The sequence below is a fragment of the Xenopus laevis genome, chromosome 6S (assembly GCF_017654675.1).
Source record: "Xenopus laevis strain J_2021 chromosome 6S, Xenopus_laevis_v10.1, whole genome shotgun sequence".
In the NCBI taxonomy this organism is placed as follows: Eukaryota; Metazoa; Chordata; class Amphibia; order Anura; family Pipidae; genus Xenopus; species Xenopus laevis.
In genome coordinates, this window is record NC_054382.1 from 30,525,716 (window position 1) to 30,551,000 (window position 25,285).

Genomic DNA, 25,285 nt, shown 5'->3' on the forward strand with positions numbered 1-25,285 from the left:
TGTAGTACAAAGCAATAGAATGGATGCCGTATTAAGCAAGTATTAAAATTAAACACTTGTGACCATTGCCCATACTTGATCCTAGCATCAGTGCTCATCAGTACCTGATAAATTGTGTGCTATGGAACCATAGAGCTGCTGCCAGCACTGGTCGTAACTGACGGGTTACCCTAGTGGGTAGAACCGTTGGAATGACTTTTGGAAATCGTTTAGAAATAAATGGCAAACTTATCGGGTTGTTGTGATATTTTACACCACGCGAATGCCAGATTTTCCACCATTATTAAACTGCTTCGGTTGGAATTCTGTAGGAATTTGTTAAAAGAAAAAGCATTTTAAAAAGTACACCATTTTTACAGCAATGTGTGGTAAATTATTCCGCCGTTTTTTTACAACACACAATAAATCTGCCTCTAAGGCTGATGATGCATGCATTGTTGGGCTGAAAGTGATGCCACCCATAAGGTGCAACTTTTTGAACTCCCTAGAAGAAGCTCAAAGAGTATATAAGTCTGTATGTGGTACATTCAGCAGTGCTGTATACATGAGGGGTGAGTGGCACATAGGGGGGCCCTGACATGGCTATTGCTTGGGCATTATTCAGAACCCACAAGTCAAGAGCAACAAGGGATGCAAGGCACTAAAGCTGGTCATACACGGACCAATAAAAGCTGCAGACAGACCAAGTAGGCAACTTATTGGCCTGTGTGTGTGGAGAGATGTCGATCGGGCAGGGGTAAAAATCCTGTTGCGCATCTGTTCGTTGATCTGACTGCCCGTATGCCATATATTATGATTCAATCACCCCGATCGGATTTGCCTGATATCTTCCATCTCAAAGTGGACAAATAGGGGAGGGATTTTGCCAAACGAGCAGATCTCTATGTGTATAGACACCTTAAATAGCACTGTGCCTACCACATGCTTAGGACAGGAGATAAGGAAAAGGCTCCTTTATGGCGGTTAGTGCAGATGTTTCACTAAATAAGTATGTACAGGTGTTAGTTATGCATGTGGCTCTCCACTTGCTGCAATATATCTGCACTTGTGCATAGCCCTCTGAAATTGAACCCGATAAGTGTTTTTTTTAGATCAGTTCACTGAATCTCTATGTTTCCCACTCGATCTGTACATTGTATTAAGCATTATTTGCATGCATAAGGTAGCAAAGAGATGTTTCTATTCTAAGAAATGATATGACCATATTTTTCTGTCTTCTGCAGAATGCTTTTGACTTTATTAAGCTTTATGGTATTCTCTGGTGTATTTAAAATATCCAGAGATAGTTGATATTTTAAATACACATGTGACTGTACAAGAGTAGCTAACATTTAACTGCTTAATCTGTCTTTTTTGTTTATAGAATTTTAAAAAAAAGTGTCCTGTTCTTTGAATTGAATAATTAAAGTGGAGGATTTGCAATTGGTTACAAAGCTAATGTTATGATGATTTGGATAGTGTTCAAAATAAAATACTTCAAATTACACTTAAATTTTAAGGTTATAAGTTGAATATTGGAAGAAAATATCAACAAAGGGGTGAAGCAGAAGTATGCAGACTAAGGGGGGGAGTCCGAATGACAAAAACTCAAAAGATTTGAGTTTTATTTATTATAAAATCTGAATTTTAGTTTGAAAAAAAAAACTTGAATTTTTCATTATTTATTAAACTCCTACGGTGTTAAAAGTCGGAATAAAAAAGTACTCCAACTCAGACCTGCCAAGTTCATGTAGAAGTCATTGGGAGAAGTCCCGAAGATATCCTGATATGTGATGGGTTTCGTACACTAATCCGAATATTTGGGGGTTTTCAGACAATTTTTTTTTTTTGTTTTTCCCGCACTGGAAATTTTCTGAAAAAATGTATTGATAATTAAGGGAAAAAACTCATGCTGATTTGGTGGGAGTGGCTTTCAGAAAATAATGATATATTTTTGGATTTTGATAAATAACCCACTAAGTGTGAGTGAGTATTGGCATGGAAAGGAAAGTGGGCAACAAAATAGGTAGACAAAATTGTTGTTCATAAAACAATATGTTTGTTCAGACAGCATGTCTCCAAACACATAGCTACTGTAGGTAAGATTGATATACAAAGTTGTCGAAATACCAGTTTTAATTTTGCAATTAATCTTGCTTTATTACGTGACAACAGTTTTGGAACTTTTGTTCAAAAAGGATTTAAAGCGATACATGTTCTTTAGCTTGAAAAAAGGAGTATCAGTGTATCATCAGCATATAAGAATTTGTGAAATGTGATAGTATTGCGTGCCGAGTGGAGTTAGAGGAGCAGCAGTCTATTTTATAGAGGAAAGTGGCAGTGACACTGTTGTACAGTGGGAGAAGAGATTTCACTATATTTAATAGGCATCGAGAGACTCTTTTTCTCAGAGAGGTTGAGGCAGTGGGTAAAAAGTTGACACTATCTGTACAGAGTTAATGGTGTAATGATGTAGTTGGTGAGAACCTGACAATATAAATGAGAGAGAGAGGATGATTCAGTAAGAAGACAATTATAAGAAGACAATTCAAATGAATTCTAACTGGAAAAATGCACCAGTTAATAGCTCTCCTCCAGCAGACTGCATTCAAATCTGTTTTTCAAAAAATCAAATAGATTTTTGTATACATTTAATTTTGAAATCTGTCATGGGGCCTAGATATGTTATTAGTTTACCAGGTTCAGTCATGGGACTTTTGCTCTGATAAACTTCAGTCACTCTTTACTGCCGTGTTGCAAGTTGGATTAATATCACCCCTCCCCCCAGCAACCTATCAACAGAACAATGGAAAGGTAACAAGATAACAGCTTCCTGACACCTACATTGCTAAAAATGCTCCCATGTCCCACTCAGTGGTAGATATAGTAAAACACAGTCCAACCATGACTGCTCTAGTTTCTTTGGGAGGAATGTAATTGAACTCGCAAAGAGAAAAACAATTCGCACCAATAAGACTAAAAATCCACATCTTGCAATGTAATATCGTTCCTTAAAGGGATACTGTCATGGGAAAATTTTTTTTTCAAAATGAATCAGTTAATTGTGCTGCTCCAGCAGAATTCTGTGCTGAAATCCATTTCTCAAAAGAGCAAACAGATTTTTTTATATTCAATTTTGAAATCTGACATGGGGCTAGACATATTGTCAATTTCCCAGCTGCCCAAGTCATGTGACTTGTGCTCTGATAAACTTCAATCACTCTTTACTGCTGTACTGCAAGTTGGAGTGATATCACCCCCTCCCTTTTCCCCCCCAGCAGCCAAACAAAATAACAATGGGAAGGTAACCAGATAACAGCTCCCTAACACAAGATAACAGCTGCCTGGTAGATCTAAGAACAACACTCAATAGTAAAAACCCATGTCTCACTGAGACACATTCAGTTACATTGAGAAGGAAAAACAGCAGCCTGCCAGAAAGCATTTCTCTCCTAAAGTGCAGGCACAAGTCACATGACTTGGGGCAGCTGGGAAATTGACAAAATGTCTAGCCCCATGTCAGATTTCAAAATTGAATATAAAAAAAATCTGTTTGCTCTTTTGAGAAATGGATTTCAGTGCAGAATTCTGCTGGAGCAGCACTATTAACTGATTCATTTTGAAAAATTATTTTTTCGCATGACAGTATACCTTTAAACAGTTATTGCATTGCTACTTTTAATTGCGCATCGCAAATTTTAATTGCGCACTCTTAAGAAGTGCTTGAAGTTGTCGTAATCTTTTGGAGCAAACAGAACGACTTTTTCAGTAAGAAGTTTTATTACATTTACTGTGCATTGGCGCAAACTATAAAATTCGCAAATGGTCTTCCACTATCGGAAGTGTTCGCTAAACAGTTTCCAGGTTCGCAAAAGCTTTATTGAATTCGCGCAAAGAACAATTTGTTTGCGTAAAGGCATAACTTTTCGCATTGCGAATAGTTTTTCCGTTACCGACTTTTATTACATTCCCCCGATTGAGTATTAGGGCAGAGACACACGGCCAAATTCAGGGAGATTAGTCGCCCGGCAACAAATCTCCTCTTCTAATCTCCCCAAACTGCCTTCCCCTGCCTTCCCGCCGGGTAGAATGTAAATCGCTGGGGGGGGTGGCACTCGGACTGATTGGATTTCCGAAGTGGCCTGAAGTTTCCTCATGAGGCAACTCTGGGCAACTACGGAAAACAAATCTACCCAAACTGCCTCCCCTGCCTTCCGCCGGCTAGAATTTAAAACGCCGGCAGGAAGGAAGGGAAGGCAGTTTGGGGAGATTAGTCGTCCCTAAGAAGAGGAGATTTGTTGCTGAGCGACAAATCTCCCCGAATCTGATCATGTGTCTCTGTCCTAAGAAGCAGTTACTTAACTGATAGTAGTTGCATTGTGAAGTGCTGACTCTTTCTAAAAGCACAGGATAACCTGAGATGGCTGCCTATGCATTAATATTACAACTAAAAAAATACATTAATTGGAATAAAAGGATAACATTTTAATCACTACAATATATTATTTGCAATGTACACAGTATCATTTTGTAATAAAAGCTACACCATAAAAATAATGACAGAATCCATTAAAATGTTGTTTCGCCAAGGGAGTAACAGTAGGAGTAAGGAGATGTTGTAGAGGCTACAGAAGTGAGATCTGAGATGTAGTTAAATTTTTTGCAAATAGCAATGAAAGAAGAGCGGACATTAGGAAAATAGCAGATACTATTTCAGAAAAATCAAAAGACATTTAGATATGTGATTTTACATTTGCTGGAGAGCTTACATGATATTTTATATTTTGGAGTTACCAACAGGAGAGGTTTTACATTATTTTACAATGGGAAGGAAGGCAAGCTACTGTAGGTGTCAGGGAGGAAATCCCCAAACCATTTCGGACCTCAGACAACAAACTGTTTTGGAGCTAAAAGGACTTCCATTCTGTTAAAGCAAGTACTGTATGGTCCCATCACTGTTTCTGTTTCGAGGGCTGTAGTGTGGGCACATAAACAAGGGGTATTACAACCCAGTCCCCTACAAAAGATATTCTGAATTTATTTTCACATGATAAAAATTCAGACATCTGAAATCACGGCATTAACAGATGTGAACTGTATATTAATGGATCACAGCAGTACAAATCAATAATACTAACAGCAGATTCATTAGCATTGATGTTCCTATTGTTCTTACTTAGTGTGAGTTTATCTAGCTTTAGCTTTAGCTTTATGTGGATGGCAAATAGTGCCATATGTTACAAAGTACATTAGCACCTTTCTTTTACTTTGCATTTACAGGTCATAGAAATGCACATACATGTGGTATCATAGAATAGCACAAATAATACAGATAATTAGGTATTTGCTATTGCAGTACACATTATATTCCACACAGCAAGTTAGGGTTCACTATTTGGAGAGAGATATCAGTTCTAGTATTACTATATAACCAGAAAGCCTTGCATATAGTTCCTGAGGAGATAGTCTACTCTTCAAGGTAAATAATATTTAAGAGGCAGACTGTTATCAGAATCCCTCTTGGCCCTGTAAAAGCTAATATTTAGTGGCAGATTTATTAAAGGAGAACTAAAGCATAACTAAAGAAGTAATACAGAAATGTTGTACATTATGTTTTGAGTTTCTGTACCAGCCCCAAGCAACCACAGCCCTTTAGCAGGGAAGATCTGTCTCCAAAGATGCCCCAGTAGCTCCCCATCTGCTTTTCTGCCGATTCACTGCACATGTTCTGTGCTGCTGTCACTTACTGAGCTTAGGGACTGACTCAAAATATACAGTACATATAGAATATAAATGTCACAATATATGGCTGATTAGTAATTAATACAGATAATTAGTACATGGCAGCACAGAAACCATTGCAACTAGCATCAGAATTTAATAATAAGCCCTGTAGCATCAGCTTATATTACAGACCAGCCTCATTTTCTGCTTGATAATTAGTGACGACCCCTAAGTTTAGCTTCTCAACAGCTGCTCAGAGCCCACTGAGCATGTGAGTGTCGCAGATACTTTCCAAGATGGTGACCCCCTGTGACAAGTTTGAAGTCCTGGATCATTACTGCTATTGAGAAGCCGAAGTTCTAGGCTGGAGCAATACATTCAGTATATAAAATATGGCATCTTAGCCATATTCATTTTTATGATTTAGTTCTCCTTTAAAGGGCCATTTTTTTTGTTCAAACCTCTCAAATTCGAATTGTGAATTATCCAATCTCGATTCAATTCGAATTTCGAGATTTATCATACTCTGACCGTTTAAGAACTCAAACTCGACTATTCACTGCCGAATTACTGTATATGTCAATGGGAAAGGTCCAGGGATCAATTTGGTGATGTTTGCAGCCATCCTGACATTCGAGTTATTTTTAGAGAATGTAAATTCCGCAGTGGAGCTCGGGTGGGGGGGTCCCTGGCATGGTGTTTGGGATGTGATGTCATGTGCTGCTGGATGTGATGTCATTTGATACTGGATGTGTTGTAATGCACACACTACAACCCGGGGGTGTATTGGTGTGTAGGGGGGCAAAGGATGAAAAGAAATTGGTAAAGATGAAATATCAGAACTGGACCTGACAACTTTCAGGACAAATATGGGGGAGATGGGGTGACTGGCCTGTGTGAAAAAAAACACACGTCTGCCTGTTCTGCATTCCTTTTATGGGCCTCGGGTTAAGATTCTCTGGTCAACCCCCTTTCCTTTATATACTGTACATGTCCTGCATTGTTACATGTCATATGCTCACTGGTTGTCAGCATGTTCCCTTCTGCATTTTTTTCTTCAAAGAGATTGAAACATGGAAAACAGTTTCAAAATATGCAGTTGTTTTGTGTTAATAACTTTGTATTTGGTACATACGCTATGCAGTGTGTTACAGAGAAGTTTTAACCACTCACTTTAGTCCCTGAACATATAGGTGTTAAACTAAGGATTAAAACTCCAGAGGGGCATAAAGAGAGTTTAATAAACATCCCTTAAAAACAATCTAGTAGAAACAATGCTAGTATTTTCTTGAGCAATGGGCTGTTTTTAAGCTTACTGCCATTAGGAAATTTGAATGTGTTGTATTTAAAAGCAGCTTATCCCATGAGAGAGCAACTGTATTCTGCTTATGACTCATCATAAAAACTAGGTTGCTAGTTATGCATTATGGTGCCTAAAGCAGCTGGTATATGTAATACAGTTGGTAAAGCCCCTACTAAAACTGAGGGCAGGGCACAAGCATTAAGTTAATATGCGGTTGGCATTTTATTAACTAGATTTCCAGTAGCTCTGCTCTATGCTCTATACTAAATTGTGCACACATTGTGCTCCTATTCATGTCTGCAAGTCTAAAGAAGTTGTAAGGGATCCTTGCCAAAATACACGTAAAATTTTGCCATTCTCATTGCGTAATTTATTTACTGTGTCAGGGCCCACTCCTCTCATTGTATATCATTAATTTGGAATGCCATGGTCCACTAACTCTTACAATACATATATAGCATTTTTTTATCTGAAAACCCGCTATGCAGAAAGCTCCTAATTATGGGAAGGCCATCAACCATTGACTCCATTTTAAACAAAATATTAAAACATTTTTTTATAAATGGTTTTCTTTTTCTCTGTATTAATAAAACAGTACCTTGTAGTTTATGGTAACTAAGATATAATTCATTTTTATTGGAGGCAAAAAAATAATTTTGGGTTTATTTAATGTTTAATTTTTTAGTGGTCTTAAAGTATCCATTGATCCAAATTATGTGTAGATACCCTACGGTTTAAGTATGTTTCCCCTGTATTTGGACACCTAAGTGGTCCTTTGATTCACCCAGGCAGTTGTGTCCCTCTTCCTAGGTCCATTGTAGTTCAAGATTTGCCCAGTAGGTATCAGTATAATTTTGGATAAAAGGAGAGAACATGTGCTCAGGGCTCTTCCTGGATCCCACCTTGCAGGGAGGTGGGTACAGGATTGGGAATGGGCAGCTTCCAATCCTGTTATTTAGTTCAGGATAGTTCAGTATAGTTAGCATTTTTAAAGTTGCTCTAGGAGCAAAAGGCACGGGCCAGGTTGTTTAGCCAGGCAGCTCAAGGCTCCAACAAGGAAGAAAGTGACATTAATGATGTTTGTACCCTTGTGGTGATCAGCCACCAGCACATGGACACGAATGGGTAAACTAAGGGCAGGGGATTTGCAGAGGAGCAAGACACCACCGGTGAGTGGGAGAATTTAGGGGCGGTAGGTCTGCCAAGGAAGCAAGATACCACCAGAAAGTGGGTGAGCACAATGGCAGGTGGAGCTTCCAGAGAGCAAGAGCACTGTGAGTCTGCTGGGGAAAGGATCATTGATACAGGCAGTACAGGTATAGGATCCGTTATCTGGAAACCCATTGTCCAGAAAGCGCCAAATTACGGAAAGACAGTCTAACATAGACTCAATTTTATCCAAATAATCCAAATTTCTAAAAAAATGATTTCCTATTTCTCTGTAATAATAAAACAGTATTTTGTTCTTGACCCAAACCCAGATATCTAATCCTTACTGAAAGCAGAACCAGCCTATTGGGTTTATTTAATTGTTGCATGATTCTCCAGTAAACTTAAGGTATACAGATCAAAATTATGGAAAGATCCATTATCCGGAAAGCCCCAGGTCCCGAGCATTTTGGATAACAGGTCCTGTACCTGTACTACCACTGGGGAGTAGGTTTACCAAGAGTATTTCCGAACTGTGAGTGTTACAGTTTATTGAAAGGATCTGTGGGGTGGGTGTAACTTTGTACAAATTGCCAATAAGACCTGTTGCATTCCCTAAAGACATGCCTGGTTGTTCAATACAGATGTTTATTTGCTTGAAGCAACCCCTGGACTACTGTTATTCTCAAATTGGTTGATCTGTACACCAGGAACCAAGCCAGGATCCACCTGAGGGTAAAGTGTTCAAAGTACCATTGCATGGCTGGGAGTTGCAGGCAGTTTCCCATAGTTTAGGGTGCCCAGGGTACACTGGCAGCATATCACACTATTTTCATAAAACTCAGGCCCACCTACAGGTGTTCTACATATGGAATGATCCGTGGGAAAAACCTAGCTCACAAGCATTCTGGATTACTAATTCCATGCCTATATTTAATTTGTGAGCATACATAGTACACATTTCTTCTGCACATACATTTTCTATCATTATACAAAATGGGTAGAGATAAAAAATAGTGAGCACATGTTTTTTTAAATAATTGGCCAACACAATATACATATCCTCTATAGATGGACACAAAAGAATACTTTATGCTGAAAAATATACGTTTTTTTTTCATTATTTATCTACAAGAATAACAATAATGGATTTGCTTGATGGGGAAGATACTGTTTATTCTTTATTTCTGAGATTACATTTGTAATGAATATTTCATATGCAGAAAGCCAGCAGGACTCCTGCGGAAGTGGTTATTCTATGTTTGCAGTAAATAACAGTTGGCTTTGTATAAAGTGACTGCTGGGTGAAGAAAGCTAATGGAAGCTTGTTACTTTAGTGTTTATGGAAATAGGCCGGAAATGGTTTCAGTCAATAGATTTAAGGAGTAAAACACCAGGGTATTCTAGTTTCCCATTAAGCCTTTCATTACTTATCAGTTTCTTTTGCTTTCTTCTGTCAGACTGAAATTCATAGTGCTCCACATTTCCTTTATTTCAGCTATTTGTATTAAACTGTACTCTGGAATCAGATGAGAAAATGCACAGATATTTAACCACTATATTTCATTCAGTGAAATCTGTTTATTTAAAGGAGAACTAAACCCTAAAACTGAATATGACTAAAAATGCCATATTTTATTAACTGAATTTATTACACCAGCCTAAATTTCAGCTTCTCAATAGCAGTAATGATCCAGGACTTCAAACTTGTCACATGCTCAGTGAGCTCTGAGCAGCTGTTGAGAAGCTAAGCTTAGGGGTCGTCACTAGTGATGTGCGGGTCGAGAATTTCTCGACCCGCACCCAACCCTGACCCACCCGCTCCCTACCGTCACCCGCAATAGTCCTGTCTACTTTATTGCACTTCGCCTGGCCTGAGCTGGCAAAGGCAAGTCTGGCGCAAGAGGTAACATTCAGTAAAATACGCATCTTAGTGAATTTGCGTAGTTACGTCCCTTTGCCAGATCGCAACTTCGCCAGGCGTAAAGGAGCGAATTACCGCTAGAGTCTATCTCCTTCGCTAGCAAAGTTACACCTGCGCCCGTTAGTAAATCAGTGAAGTAATGAAATTACGTCACGCTGGTGAATTTTCGCTGTTAGTCACTTTGCCCTTTAGTAAGTTTGCCCCTATGGGAGACGGCCTTTCCGTTTTTTCTGGATTACTGGATTACTCTGGATTTAATGAACACTTTTGGCTTTTGTTCAAAATACCTTTAAGATATCTGAGCGATTACTTCCCACAAAACTACAGGAATATTCACACATCATAATGATATATTAGCAAGCACTGAGATTAGAAAAAGAGAGAAGAACTTGATTTATACAGTGGTAATGAATGAGACATGGGTTCTGCATAATGCTGAGCAAATTTTCTCCTATTACAAACATTGTTTTCAGGTCTTAGGAAAGGAGATGAAAATATAGATTCCTATGTGATACATTTTTGAAGAAATAAAAGCCGTGCATGATTCATAAACATCAGATTATGTTTTGCAGATGATGCTAAAAATAAAAGGTAGGGCTGTGATATTCCCTGGGAGATAAATTAAGCATGCTGTACACAATGCAGGAAGCAATTCTGACCTTGATCACAAGATCAGAAAGAAAATATGCATGTAATATTCATACATCTAGCAGCCTAGAATTGCCAAGTCATGACCCAGTAGAACCCGGGCTATTTACATTTTCAGATTGGCCCTCCCAGGACCAAGCAGAAAACCTGGCATCCAGGGCCCACGCACACAACTACTAGCGAGTTAGTTGGATCAGTGATATAAATAAGACACAATAGAGTTTATATTGTACTGTGGTCCACAACAAAATTCCTTGGTACCCCCCTCACAGACCTGCATATTTACAAAGCCTTATTTTCAGGCTTTCTATCTATAAGGAGGCAATTACTTTATGGGATGCAGCATGTATTGAATTAATAACTGACTTGAGATCTGGGGGGAAAGATACTGCAACTAAGGAGCATAAAAGTACAGTAAATTGTTTACAAAAAGTATCCTTATGATTTCTGCAATGGTAATTTCTAGTTAGACAATTGTTTTTCATTATTCTAGTTGTTCTCGATTAGTAAAAATAAATTTGGATGTCGTGCATCTAGGTATATGAATTTATGATAGGGCCAAATAGCAGTTCATTGCCTGGCATTTTTAAATCTAAAAATCCATGTGAAGAATCCATGCATTGTAGAGGCCAAGGTCTTGGGCATCAGTCAAAATCACTGTCATTTCATCATTTTATTTCACAAATTCATGGTTCAGGTTTAGTCTAGAATGTGAGAAATCTGTGGCACCACTGTTTTTTGTACAATAAATATATTTCCTTCTGTCATTCTTGCGAACGGTAAATTAGAATTAGTGATGGCGAATTTATCGCCAGGCACAAATTTGCGGCAAATTTCCGCGTTTCGCCGCCGGCGAATAAATAAGATTTTTTTGATGCCGGCGACAGTTCCTGAAAGCTTTTTGCAAACTTTTCAACCCATATCGCGAATTTTGGGGGAAATTCGCAAATTTTGTGGTAAAGCGAAACAAGACAAATTTGCCCATCACTAATTAGCATTAATAATAGCAATATGTGATTTTTTTCACAGTCTGCCCATTTACTAATTCTGATCTTTTATTTTAGTTCTGAGGTTTAAATCACCACTCATTTGCAAACTGTGATCAAACGAGGGATCTGTTCTTCAGCAAAAGCCTGGCAGAATGTCTTCAGTTGAAAAGAACTCTCCTGTTCCATCAGGTCAGATCTTTCATAAATTAAGATGTTTTGACATTTTAAACAAGTAAGCGTTTCTGATCTATAAGCAGTACTTCACTGTCTTGATTACAAATAGAATGTGCTTATACTTCATGATAAAATGAAATCATTCAATCAACCTGTTATCCAAAACGCTCGGGATTGGGACCTGCTACTTTCCAGATAAGGGATCTTTCCTTAAATGGATCACCACACCTTAAAGGGGTTTTTCACCTTCAAACATTTTGTTCAGCTCGGTTTCAGATAGTTCACCAGAAATATAGACTTTTCCCAATTTTTCTTATATTGAAATTTAAAATTAAATCTTTCACCTTCTAAAGCAGCTCTGGGGTGGGGTCGTCGACTCTTTTACTATTTTAAATTGATACATTTAGTTGATGCAGAATCCCTGAGTATTAATGATGTGCGGGTCGGGATTTCCCTGACCTGCACCCATCCGCCACCCGCCCTCTCTCCACCCGTGCCCGTATGAGCCCGACTTCCAGGTTCCTTTTATAGACCTGCGCCGACCCATCCCGCCAATGACGTCACAAGAGGGGCAGGGCGAGCAGGCGCAGCGTCTATAAACGAAGAACCCGGAAGCCGGCACTTGAAGGTGGCGGGCGGGGAGAGCAGGAGAAGAGCGCAACCCGCACGCCACCCGCGAAGAGGAGTGCAAGGTCGGCCCGAACCCGCTCCGACCCGCGGTTATCGGCACGCCCGCACATTAATACTGAGTATCATTAAAGGGGAAGGAAACCTAGTTGACGCAAAAACCCTCCCCCCCTCCCAGGTGTTGCCCACCCTCCCTCCTCCCCCCTGGCCTACCCGTCCCGCTGGGCAAATGCCCCTAACTTGTTGCTTACCCTGCTGCGCAGGTCCAGTCTAGGGAGTTCACAGACGACATCTTCTTCCACGCGATCTTCTTCCTGCTTTGACCGGCGCATGCGCAGTAGGAGCATTTCGCCGGTACAGTCTACTGCGCATGCGCCAAAAGTACATCGTGACTTTTGGCGCATGCACAATAGATCCTTACCGGCGAAATGCTCCTACTGCGCATGCGCCAAAACGCCGTTCAAAGCAGGAAGAAGATCGCGTGGAAGAAGATGTCGTCTGTGAACTCCCTGGACTGGACCTGCGCAGAAGGGTAAGTAACAAGTTAGGGGCATTTGCCCAGCGGGACGGGTAGGCCAGGGGGGAGGAGGGAGGGTGGGAAACACACGGGAGGGGGGAGGGTTTTTGCACCAACTAGGTTTCCTTCCCCTTTAAAGGCAGCTGGTAGAATTGATACAATAGTTGCTAATGTTCCATAGATACAGCTGATAAGTATATCAAATAATTGTAGCAAACAGAATGCTCCTGGATCACTGAGCTGCCAGACTAAAAACACTAGAGACACCAACATTAACCTGTAAACTTAATTTTTGGGAAAATGGCAAAAAATAAAAGACGGAAAGCAAAAACTTATTTGTTTATAGAAAACAACTGCACTGAAAAAAAGGGTTTGGAAGGTGAACAACCCCTTTAAATCTACTAAAACATAATTTAAATATCAATTAAACCCAATGGAATGGTTTTTGCTCCAATAGAAATTAATTATATCTTAAATAGGATCGAGTACAATGAACTGTTTTATTATTACAGAGAAAAGGGAAACCATTTTTCTCTGTAAATGGTTTTCATTATAGTCTTAAAATGGAGTCCACGGGAGATGGCCATCACTTAATTCTGAGCTTTTTGGATATTGGGTTTCTGGATAACGAATCCTATATCTGTACAATCATCTTTTTTGGTAATTGCAGGGTTTATGATAATGTAGTTGCAAAGAATGGTAATACTTTGGTACAAACACCAACAGTTTTGGTGAAAATGAATATATTTTAGTGCAGCAACGTCTAATTGGGAAGGTGGGTAGGCAAGTGTTGAGTTAAAAAGCCAAACTTTTCTGTTTCATTCCTCCCTGAATTTCTGGGTTGGAAAAAAAGAAAGAAGGGAGGAGAGTTCTGAAACTGCTCACAAATCCAGCACAATTGCAGCCTTGGATCAGATTTGGGATGCTGGATAATTGTCTTATGCATAGCTCAAATATATTTTGCTATATTTGTATAAAATATAAATGAAAATGTTCTGTGCAGTATCTTTCTCTTCACCTAGGTATAAAGAGAAGTCTGCTTTAAGACATATTTAGAATGGTTTTCACTTACACAGTAGCTTCACGGAACTTTAAAGGTGTTGAGGACAACAGATTTATATTGAAGTTGTTGTAAAACTTCTGACAGGGAAGGTGTGAAAACAAATGGGATTAATCCTAATCAGCTACGTTGTATTTGTTGTACTGTGTGCTTAAATTGTTTTTATCCAACAATACAATAATGATATGTAAAAACTTCAGAAATGACAGATCAACTGGAATAGGGTAGATAAGGTGGATATCTGTACATCTTGTTAAGAAAAGGGCTACAATTCCCTAATTTATCCTTTTTATTTCCTTAATGAAAATGTAAGGAGAGGAATGTCTTTGTTACTTTCTTTTACCCTTGCTTCTATAAAGGTTTCACTTGCTAAATTTGCAGTTTAAGGGTCAGTCCACACAAGCAGATTCGGGGAGATTTAGTCGCCTGACGACTAATCGCCTCTTCTTCTGGGCGATAATCTCCCCAAACTGCCTTCACTTGTCTTCCCGTCCGCTATAATGAAAAGTCGCGTACGCTAAAGCACATGCGGCGCTTTGTTTTCCAAAGTCGCCCGAAGTTGCCTCACGAGGAAACTTCGGAAAATGAAGCGCAGCGTGTGCTTTAGCGCAGGCGACTTTTCATTATAGTGGACGGGAAGACACGCGAAGGATGTTTGGGGAGATTGTCGCCCAGAAGCAGAGGCGATTAGTCGCAGGCGACTAAATCTCCCTGTATTTGCTTGTGTGGACTGACCCTTAGGGGAAGATTGGAAATTTTTTCGAGTTGGATTTTTGGTCAAAACACATATTTGAGTTGGGAATAATTCAAACTCGAATTCCAATTCAAGATTTATCATACCTGGACCCTAGGAACAATTGTTATTTGACTATTCGACCACCTAAAACCTGCCGAGTTCATGTGGAAGTCAATGAGAGAGGTCCAGTGACCCATTTAAGGATGTGTATAGCCTTCCTGACATTAAAGTTTTTCTTGGAGAAAAAAATTGAGTTGAGTTTAGTCTAATTTGATTCAAGTTTTTGGGTCGATAATATTAGTTTGAGTTTTATATATTTGAGTTTTTTCTTAAAGTGATACTGACACGCTCCTATAAAAATCATAGGAACGTGCACCCCGAATATTTTCAACTTACGATTGGATAGCAGAAAGATCAATCACCTGGTATACTTGGATTAATTAAAAAAAGGGATCTGACTTACATCAGAATATTGAAATAGTGGAGTATATCTAAGAGATATCCTTTTAATTAATTCCACCGTATTTAAAAAAAAAAAAAATGATTACTTAACTCCAAGGATCTAAATATCACTTCTTGAAAGGAGAAGGACTGAAGGATTACACCATGTGTTAATAACAAACGGTAATATATTTTTCAAGTCGAGAGATTGCTTCCATAAAAAGTTTTCCGCATTGCTTTAGTGATGCTGGGGTGGAGGTGGAGCGATCTTCCATAGGCTGAAGTCCTGTTTTCATTTGTAATTAGCCCAGTGTCAGACTGGGGTGCCTGGGGCCCACCAGGAAACCTCATTTCAAGGGCCCATCCACCCCCACCCACCCAAATATCAAATTAAAATTTTTATTTTTTTTAAAAATGGGAATGGCGGTAACATACACTTACTGGTTCAGAAATGACATTTTATATGGTAGAGTGAATTATTTGCAGTGGAAACAGTGTCATTTAGAAATACCCAGAGAGTGATATTCTAAGACAATTTGCAATTGGTCTTGATTTTTTATTATTTGTATTTTTTTAATTACTTAGCATTTTGTTTGCTTGGCATAAGCTGACTGGTTCAGCTCCTTCCCCAACTTTGTCTGCCTTAAATTAACACTTTATACAAAAGCCAGTTGGACAGCAAGCAACTGCAGAAATGCATGGCTCGGGGAGGGTTTGAGGTGCATTGATATTTATTTACATATATTTTCCCACCTGACTACATTTTCATCCTACCTGGCGAAAATCTTATTCTGTGGAGAACACTGTTTTGGCTTATGACCAGTCACATAGGTGTAGTAATGTATTAGTGCAGTCATCACAGTAAAAGGGACAGTTTCCTAGGTGTGCTCAAATACTGAAAGCAGAGACATTTTTAAAACCATTGCACCTATAATGACTATTTGTACAATTTCTTTTCATTTCCTTAAAGGGATACCGTCATGGGAATTTTTTTTTTTTTCAAAATGAATCGGTTAATAGTGCTGCTCCAGCAGAATTCTGCACTGAAATCCATTTCTCAAAAGAGCAAACAGATTTTTTTATATTTAATTTTGAAATCTGACATGGGGCTAGACATTTTGTCAATTTCCCAGCTGCCCCTTGTCATGTGACTTGTGCCTGCACTTTAGGAGAGAAATGCTTTCTGGCAGGCTGCTGTTTTTCCTTCTCAATGTAACCGAATGTGTCTCAGTGGGACATGTGTTTTTACTACTGAATGTTGTTCTTAGATCTACCAGGCAGCTGTTATCTTGTGTTAGCGAGCAGCTATCTGGTTACCTTCCCATTGTTCTTTTGTTTGGCTGCTGGGGGGGGGGAAAGGGAGGGGGTGATATCACTCCAACTTGCAGTACAGCAGTAAAGAGTGATTGAAGTTTATCAGAGCACAGGTCACATGACTTGGGGCAGCTGGGAAATTGACAAAATGTCTAGTCCCATGTCAGATTTTAAAATTGAATATAAAAAAATCTGTTTGCTCCTTTGAGAAATGGATTTCAGTGCAGAATTCTGCTGGAGCAGCACTATTAACTGATTCATTTTGAAAAATGTTTTTTCCCCATGACAGTATCCCTTTAATTTATGGTCTACACACACAGAGGAGCCAATATGTAATTCACATAATATTCAAGACATTTCTTCACAAATTGATACTTTCTAATACTTGAATGTGGAATATTACCCAAAAATGGAGATGCCCAGTCTACTCAATCCATCTAGGTCCCATCCCGTACTCTACCCCCTACCCTTTTCTCAAAGTAGACCACGCTTCTCTCCACGAATGGTACCACAAATATGGGACTGCAGGAGACTGTGCCCTCTACTGATTGTAGACAGCTAGTTAAGGGGCCAATTTGTGCTAAAAAATTCGCAAAATTCATTGAAGTGAATGGGCATCAAAATAATTTTGATGCACATCAATTTTGACACGAGCAACAATTTTTAAACATGCAACTATTTGGTCCAAATGCATTAAAGTCAATGGGTGTCCGAATAATTTTGATGCGCGCCAATTTTTAATGCATGCACCAATTTTGACCTGTGCCAATTTTTGTGGATGCGTCAAATTTTTTGGCAGCGAATTGTAGCCCCAGTTTTGAGAATTAACTTGCTTGGAATTCGGTAATTCGCTGCAAATTTGTGTCTGCAGAATTTATTCATCCATCACTATAGACAGCAAATGATTTTGTGTACCATTCCATGTAGTGCATAAACAAAAGAAATAGCATCAAGCTGCACGTTGACAAGAAAGAGCAAAATAATTTTATAGTTAATTACACCTGTTTTATCGCTAGTAATAATATTTAATTATGCTTATGAGAAAATTATGTGAAAATGTGTTTTATTTCTGTTGTCGCCTTAGACATTTCTGTTTTCACATGTTATGAAACCAGTAAAATATATGTTTATTTCTTATTGTTAGAGGTATTCCATGCTTTTAAGAATGCATTAAAGCAGCAATTTTATCTGAACAGAAAAGTAAGCCTTTAATTAGCATTTTTAGTCTGATGCCAACTCGGATCAGGATTACGTTCAGCTTTCTTGGCTTCATAATACAGCTTCAAATAATTGTAAAAAAAAAATATTCCAATGTTGCTTTTAAAAGGTAACAAAGCCTTTTGAAATGTTATTTAGAACCAGTGGCCTCCACTTCACCTTCTGCTTATAGTAGTCTACTTCCCCCAGCCCCATTCTGGACTTAGTACATGTGCTGTCCACCACCTCAGGAGCAGTGTACTTTAACGGAACAGTAAAACAAAAAAATTAAAATGCATTAAAATTATTGAAATATAATGTACTGTTGCCCTACGACTGGTTTGCTTCAGAAACACTACTATAGTTGATATAAACAAGCTGCAGTGTAGCCATGGGGGCAGCCATTCAAAGCTCATGTTACATAGGAGAAAACACAAACACATTGTAGAATTCCATTGTATTATATTACAGTGCTTATCTGTTATCTGCTAAGTATCCTGTGCCTTTCCTCCTTTTTCAGCTTAAATGGCTGCCCCCATGGCTACACAGCAGCTATAAACTAATGTTGGCTTTCTAAAGCAAACACGTAACACATAACACCAATGCAAGGCAACATTATATTTTAATTCCTTTACAACAGTTTTCTTTTTTCTTTAAGGAAAGTCAACAGTCACTGGGAGGTGCAAGAGGTTACTCACACCCAGTGATTGTATTCATTTACCTTATTTACGGCACCGGCCCTAGGTTTTTGTTATGAGCATCACAGAGTGATCCCCTTTCTGCTTCTTATTTCTTCATGCTAGTTCACATGTGCAGTAGAGCTAAAAGCAGAACTTTAACAAAAAAGCCAGCCTTTCCAGTCTACTGGGCATGCCTTGACCCCTGGGAAACAAAGAAAGAAGAAGCGGAAGAGGAGGATTGCTTTGTGGTGGTTGTTGAGAATAATGCTGGGCCGATGCAGTTATTTGGTATCAAGAGGATGAAGCTAGGGTATCAGGTAATTGAATACAATCTCTGAGGGTTCATAACTTTTGGCACCTCCCAGTGATGGTGACTTTTCTTCCCCTTTAATGTACATACTGTATGCACATCACAATACAAAACTCCATGTTGATGCACTGCTAATGCTCTGGGACCAAGAAAAAAGAATTTGTCTTTTTTTTTGAAATTACAAGTAGACTTTTTTATTTTCCTACTGATTTGCAATGCATTTAACCCATTGTACCTAGTTGTTCAGATTAATGTTAAAATGTTGTTTTGAATCCCAACCATGATCACCTCAGCTCTGAAATGTCTGCCTGCCCTGTCAGAAGAATTACTTTATTTCTTATTCTCTTGTTTTACTCCGTAGCCCCTGTTTGATCATTTGTTTTTGCCTTTTTTTTTTAAAGCAGTGCCCAATTGATGATGATCATGATGATGATTGGGATTTATAAGTGTTTGTAAACTAAGCAGGTTTTAAGATGTTCACGGTGTGCCGGAGAGCATAAAAGTTTTACAATGGGATAGTTCCAGACATATTAGGGCAGATTTATTATGTGTTGCAAAAAACTGCATGCATCGACATGTAAAATAATGGCAGAAAATCTCTAGTTCACATGGCATAAAATAACACGCCTACTGATTTATTAGCCATTTATTTTATACAGCATTTTGCAAAGTTTTTTCAGCAAATCTAGTTTTACACAACATAATATATATCTATCAATCAGTCAGTCTATCATCTCTCTCTCTCTCTCTCTCTCTCTCTCTCTCTCTCTCTCTCTCTTCTTCTAAACTTGATGTTTTGGGGGAAGGCAAGCAGATCCGAAATTATGGGGTTATTAGAACAAGAATACAAATAAAGTTTGGTCTTTAAGACTGAAAGATTTATGGATTTAGAAAATTGGGTGGACTTCACATACTGTAAAACATTGTTCTGTATATGTTCTGTATTGTTCTTTTATTCTTTGCCACCATGCGTCATAGTTTTAGCTTTATACTGCTCTATCTGGAGCATCCTCTCACATATTCTGTCCCTGCATCATATACAGGCCCAGACTGGCAATCTGTGGGTTCTGGCAAATACCAGAGGGGCTGCTGTATGTTTCCATAGAAAGTTACCATATAGTGGGCTGGTAGGGGTCTGTTTGGACTGGTAGGAGGCTGTTTTGGCCTCTGTGTACTTGAAATGACAGGGCCTATTTTGACTCCCAGTCCAGGCCTGATTCATATAACCTAAATAAACTCAGTTAGTCAATTGTATGGAAATTGTACCTGCACATATGGCAAAAGCAAAATGACGGCTCTGGTCTGAAAAGCTTTTGGTGTTTTGAAGCTGTATTCTACTTATGTTACAGCTGCCTGACTGGGAACGTACTACAGGCTGCCCAGACTATAATAGCTTCTTCCACAAGGATAACTCCCATCTGTACATTAACTGCTGACATATCCACACAAAGGATCAACTGCAATACACATATTATTTCTTCAAAGAAGTCATTCCTTGCACAAAAATTCTCCTGTCTTTTGCGTTGCAGGGATGGCATTTACAAGGGTGAGATCCTCCTTTGTTGCTTATACAAGTCCCACAAGCTCGCCTTTTTATAAAGTAACACCTGCTTAATCACAGCTGGACCCTATGGAGCAGCCAGCACTTTGTATTTTTATTCTCTCTATTCTCATGCTGTTGATACCCCAGAGTCCAATACAGTAATCAAATGTAATGCCAAAAGGGGTCCTTGGAACTTTGCATATTTTAAAAAAGAGCCTTTTTGTACCTTACTCGATCCTTTTGATTTGATACTAATTTTAAATGCACAGCAATATTTAAAAACTGGGGAAACTGTGTTGTCAGTATCACTGAGTTGACCCTCTAGTAGGGGCCACCAGATTCACCACAGCACCGCCGGAGCCACTGTGGGGAAGCCCAAAGGTAAACCACTGCGCCTGGTTAATGTTCCGGCAGGGGCAGACTGGGGATGCCCGCAGTTCACTTGTTATGCCACTGAATACATTGTATAGTATACAGTTACATAAGGCCATAAAAATCTGCCACCTTAACAATTACTTCTGATTGGAGTTTATTTAATCATAATATAAGATCAAATTTATATATGAACAACTGTCCATTTCACTTAACAAATCATTATTGGCAGTATCTATTTATTCTCAGAAGAATGGTCACTAAGGCAGGGGAAGAGAAAAGCTTAATAAAAAGATATGCTTCTCACAATCTTTAACGTCAGTCAGCAGGATACCACTGAAATATATGATAAGGATGGCTGGTTGGAGCTTAGTAACTAGTGGAATTTAACATGCCTACGCATTACTGTGTCTAAGTATGAAACAAATATATTATCACTGCAAGGAACATCGACAGAGGTAACAGTTACATTGGTCTCTGCAGTTGTGCTCTGCTCTGTATACATATATATATACACACACACACACCCATTATCCAAAAAGTTCTGAATTATGTAAAATAATTTCCTTTTTCTCTGTAATAAAACAGTACCTTGTACTTAATCCCAACAGATATAATTAAACCTTATTAGAAGCAGAACCAGCCTATTGGGTTTATTTAATGTTTACATGATTTTCTGGTAGACTAAGGGGCAGATTTATCAAGGGTCGAAGTAAAAAAAAATGCTAATTTCAAGCTATTTTTGTGTACTTCGATGAGGGAATAGTCCAAATTCGATTTGAATCTGAAAAAAATGTGACTATTCGAATATTGAAATTTATCATGTATAGTCTCTTTAAAACTTCGACTTCGACCATTCGCCATCTAAAACCTGCCGAATTGCTGTTTTAGCCTATGGGGGTCCTCCTAGAGAGTCAATTGGTGGACTTTGAAAAATCTAAGTTTTTTTTCGAATACGATCTGATCAAATACAGCCTATTTACCCACATAAAAAAAACTTTGATTTTTTCAGTTGGTCTTTTTTTATTCGAATTTCGAAGTTATGGGAGTTCAAAAAAACTCCTATTACTTTGAAATTTGACCCTTGATAAATCGATATGTACCCCCTGTAGAAGTTGAGGTTGAAAGTACTTGCATTATTGTTTCAATACATAATTTCAGTAAGTCCTGTGACACAGATGACATCACTAAGCACCTATTATACCTGATGATATCATTAGGTACTGTTTTTAGCTCTATATTTTACAGGATATTCATGGCTTTTGTATACTAAATTTCTTCTCTATACCCTGCATATTTCATTCTAGATTTTCACTTTTAAACTCAATGCATAGAATCTTATCTTAAGTATCAGTGAATTAGCTATTTTGGGTTAATTCTTACATAGCCAGTATATTTGTATTCCTGCTAGTCTTTCCCAAATTGAACTGCGTCTTTTCTGGTAGTGAATACTAAACCTTGTGATGGCAGCTTATTTTTTTGCAGTTAAAATACTCATAAATAACACAAATTTGGGGATTTTTGTTTTACTGTAACAGGTATTTCCACTTTTGACTTATGTCCATGGACAGCATGGATAGTAGCCTAAATTAAAAAGACGGTTTCCATGTAGTATAATTTACTTTCAACATATACATATATATATATATATATATATATATATATATATATATATATATTTTTTTTTTTTAAACTTAAAAGCTATTTTAGTTCACAAGTGATAGCTGTTGTGAACAAAAGGACAATTCCACTGAGAAAAATAATAAATGTCAAGTTACATCAGGGGAAAATGGGCAGAGGCTTTTTTTTTTTTTGCTCATTAAAACTGCAAAGTCATAGAGGAAATGTTTACATCCTGTTTATGACAGAATTCCAATGGGGAATTTAAACAGCTGAGCAATAGATATGTTAATTATATCCCTTTCTAAACTTCTACCTAAATACATTATATGCACACATATATATAACCAAAGAAATATATTGTCACTTTATTGTCAAACCTGTGCATTCCTGCTCAAACTGCACCAATAACACCAACACAACTCAGATCTCTGCATTCACCCCAGAATCACATTCAATAAAGCAGCTGCACAATAATAACCTACAGTATGCCCTTACTTACAGTAAATGAAACGCTACAGTTTGAGCAGTACGTAGTACTAGTAGTATGGCTTTTGTTATTCAGAATGCTTAGGACCTGGGGGTATCCATATAAGAGCTTTTAGCTCTTTTGTGAGTGGAGTAATGTAGGCTACTGAACTGAGGTACCCTCAAAATAAAAGTATATTGACTCAACATGTAAAGTTATGTAACCTGTTATCCACAATGCTCAGGGCCTAGGTTTTTTTAGATAAGGGATTTTTTATGTAATTTGGATCATTTACTAAAGGGCAAAGTGACTAACGCTAGCGAAGATTCGCCAGTGTTCCAGTTTTCAGGGACTTCGCAGATTTACTAAGGAGTACAGGCATCACTTCGCTACCGAAGGAGATAGACGCTAGCGGTGATTCGCACTCTATCGGCAGGCGAATTTTCGCTCTGGCTAATGGACGTTACTCCTAAAATTCACTAAGATGCGGATTTTACTGAACTTGCCTTCCCCAGCTCAGACCAGGCGAAGTACATTGGAGTGCATAGATCTTCTTCCTCGTTCTTCTGTTACTTACGTCATATTTTTTAAGTTTCAAAGTCCAAAAAAATGCTGGCTTCTTTTCCTTTTTTTCAGAGTGATAGCCTGCAAAAGTCCTTAAAAATTTTTGGGTAACCGGGTTCCCCCATACATTTTCTAACATATGGCACATAAACTATACACTGGGCTCATGTGTAGGGCATTATAACAACACTATTTTATTTATTAAGGTTCCCTGGACTTGTGTAGTGTAATGTATTTGTTGCAATATATTCGTCCATTTAACTTTAAATTTCCCGTCATATGCAAATTAGCCTGAGTGAAGAGCTTTAACGAAGTTGCGCTAGGCAGAATTGAACGCTAGCGAATCTTCGCTTTGATTTGCTCGCATTGCAAAATTCTGGTGTCGCCCCATTACATTTTAACCATGCACAGATAAGATTTATTTATAAGTGGCCAGGACACCCCTGCAAAAAATATTAAGCGCACCATACAGCAGTCCCCGTGAGCTGACCCCCTTATACCCTGGGCCACCCTGTGATCATGGGGTTTGATGTATAGAAGTTAAGCCATTGTTATCTGTTATTTTAATTCTCTCTCCTTTCTCTGTGGTCAGCTACTGTATCTGTGGGAATATACACAAATTTGCTACATAAAACCGTCCATGTGAATAGTAAACATATTTAATATTGCTGGATAAACTAAAAAAAATTCATGGCCTTGACTTGTAAGTTCTAATATTTGCTCAGTGTTGCGTAAATGCAGGCAGCACAATTCTCTGCAAAGTTTTGTCATTTTTCGATAACATGAACGATTTCAACTCCAACAGAGTTTAATGGTTCTTACAGGAAACAGAATGTGGTTCATTATCCTGATAATAGCTCATGTTATACTTATTATTGCCTGAGCTGACGTTCTGCGAATACCGGCTGTTCAATCAAAATTGTGTTTTCGCGTTTGTGATTTGGTTATCAACATAATGGCTGTTTCCTCTCAAATGGATTTTCTGAAAACATTTATGTTAAAAAAAGAAAGATGTGAACATATCCAGTACTTGATTGTTGCTGAAAATAGAGCATTAAAATAGATGGGGAATGTGTGTATGTGCAGGCTGTAAGCTAAAGGTAATTAAAAACAAATTCAGGATATGTGTAGGCAATGGGAGAAATAACGGTATTTCATGTTGATTTTAGTATTTGTAGGATGGTCCATATTCCCACAGCTGTGCTTTTACAGTGTGCTCCAGTTCTGCTCTCCTGGCAACCAGCAAAGAGTGCCCTAGATTATGGGCTATAAACAATGCAATCAATGTGCTTCTAGCAGTGTGTGTACCTAACAGCTTCTACCTGACTGGCTAGTAAAAAAAACTCAAATACATTTCAACAAACAATTATTTTGATGCCGTTCATACTGAAAACACACTATTGCTTGGCATTAAAACTAATCTGGAGTTACATTGCAGTAAAATGTTTGTTTATATTAAAAGAATTAAACATCTGAATGCAATTTATTTTACTTCACTCTACTCCAAAATGTTTTTTCCCCCAAAAGCTGGAGTAAAGCAATTTTGGCAGTTTTAACACAAGTTTTCTTAATTTGTTAACTCAAAAGAAAAAATGGGGTCAATAACTCCAAAAAAAACTTGTGTTGTCCTGGAACCTGGCCATTCTTGACCATGTTGCGGCTTACTGGACAATGTGTGGGACAGAAATGATACCCTTCACTCAGGACCCATTTATATATTGATTAGACAGGCTGAAAGTTTCCATTGGCTGCGGGATGGAGTTTGCACACAGGCAACGATTGGATTTATCCAGATTGGACGCCGCTTAAAGGAGAAGGAAAGCTACTGAGGCATTGTATTGCCAATAGATTAGCTGCAATAGTGCAAGCTAGAATGCTATATTTATTCTGTAGAATGTTTTACCATACCTGAGTAAAAAGCTCTAGAAACTCTCTGTTTGTTTAG

The 25,285-nt window shown here is 38.3% G+C and overlaps 1 protein-coding gene across 1 annotated transcript in view; it reads left to right on the forward strand.

The window, feature by feature from the left end:
- The window catches only part of hdac9.S (histone deacetylase 9 S homeolog), a 273,855-nt gene that overhangs the window by 1,269 nt on the left and 247,301 nt on the right, over nucleotides 1-25,285 (forward strand). The window contains exon 2 of the mRNA XM_041567066.1: nucleotides 11,792-11,905. Coding sequence (XP_041423000.1) covers nucleotides 11,869-11,905 — 37 coding nt within the window. The 5' untranslated portion in view covers nucleotides 11,792-11,868. The remainder of the gene's footprint in view (nucleotides 1-11,791; nucleotides 11,906-25,285) is intronic.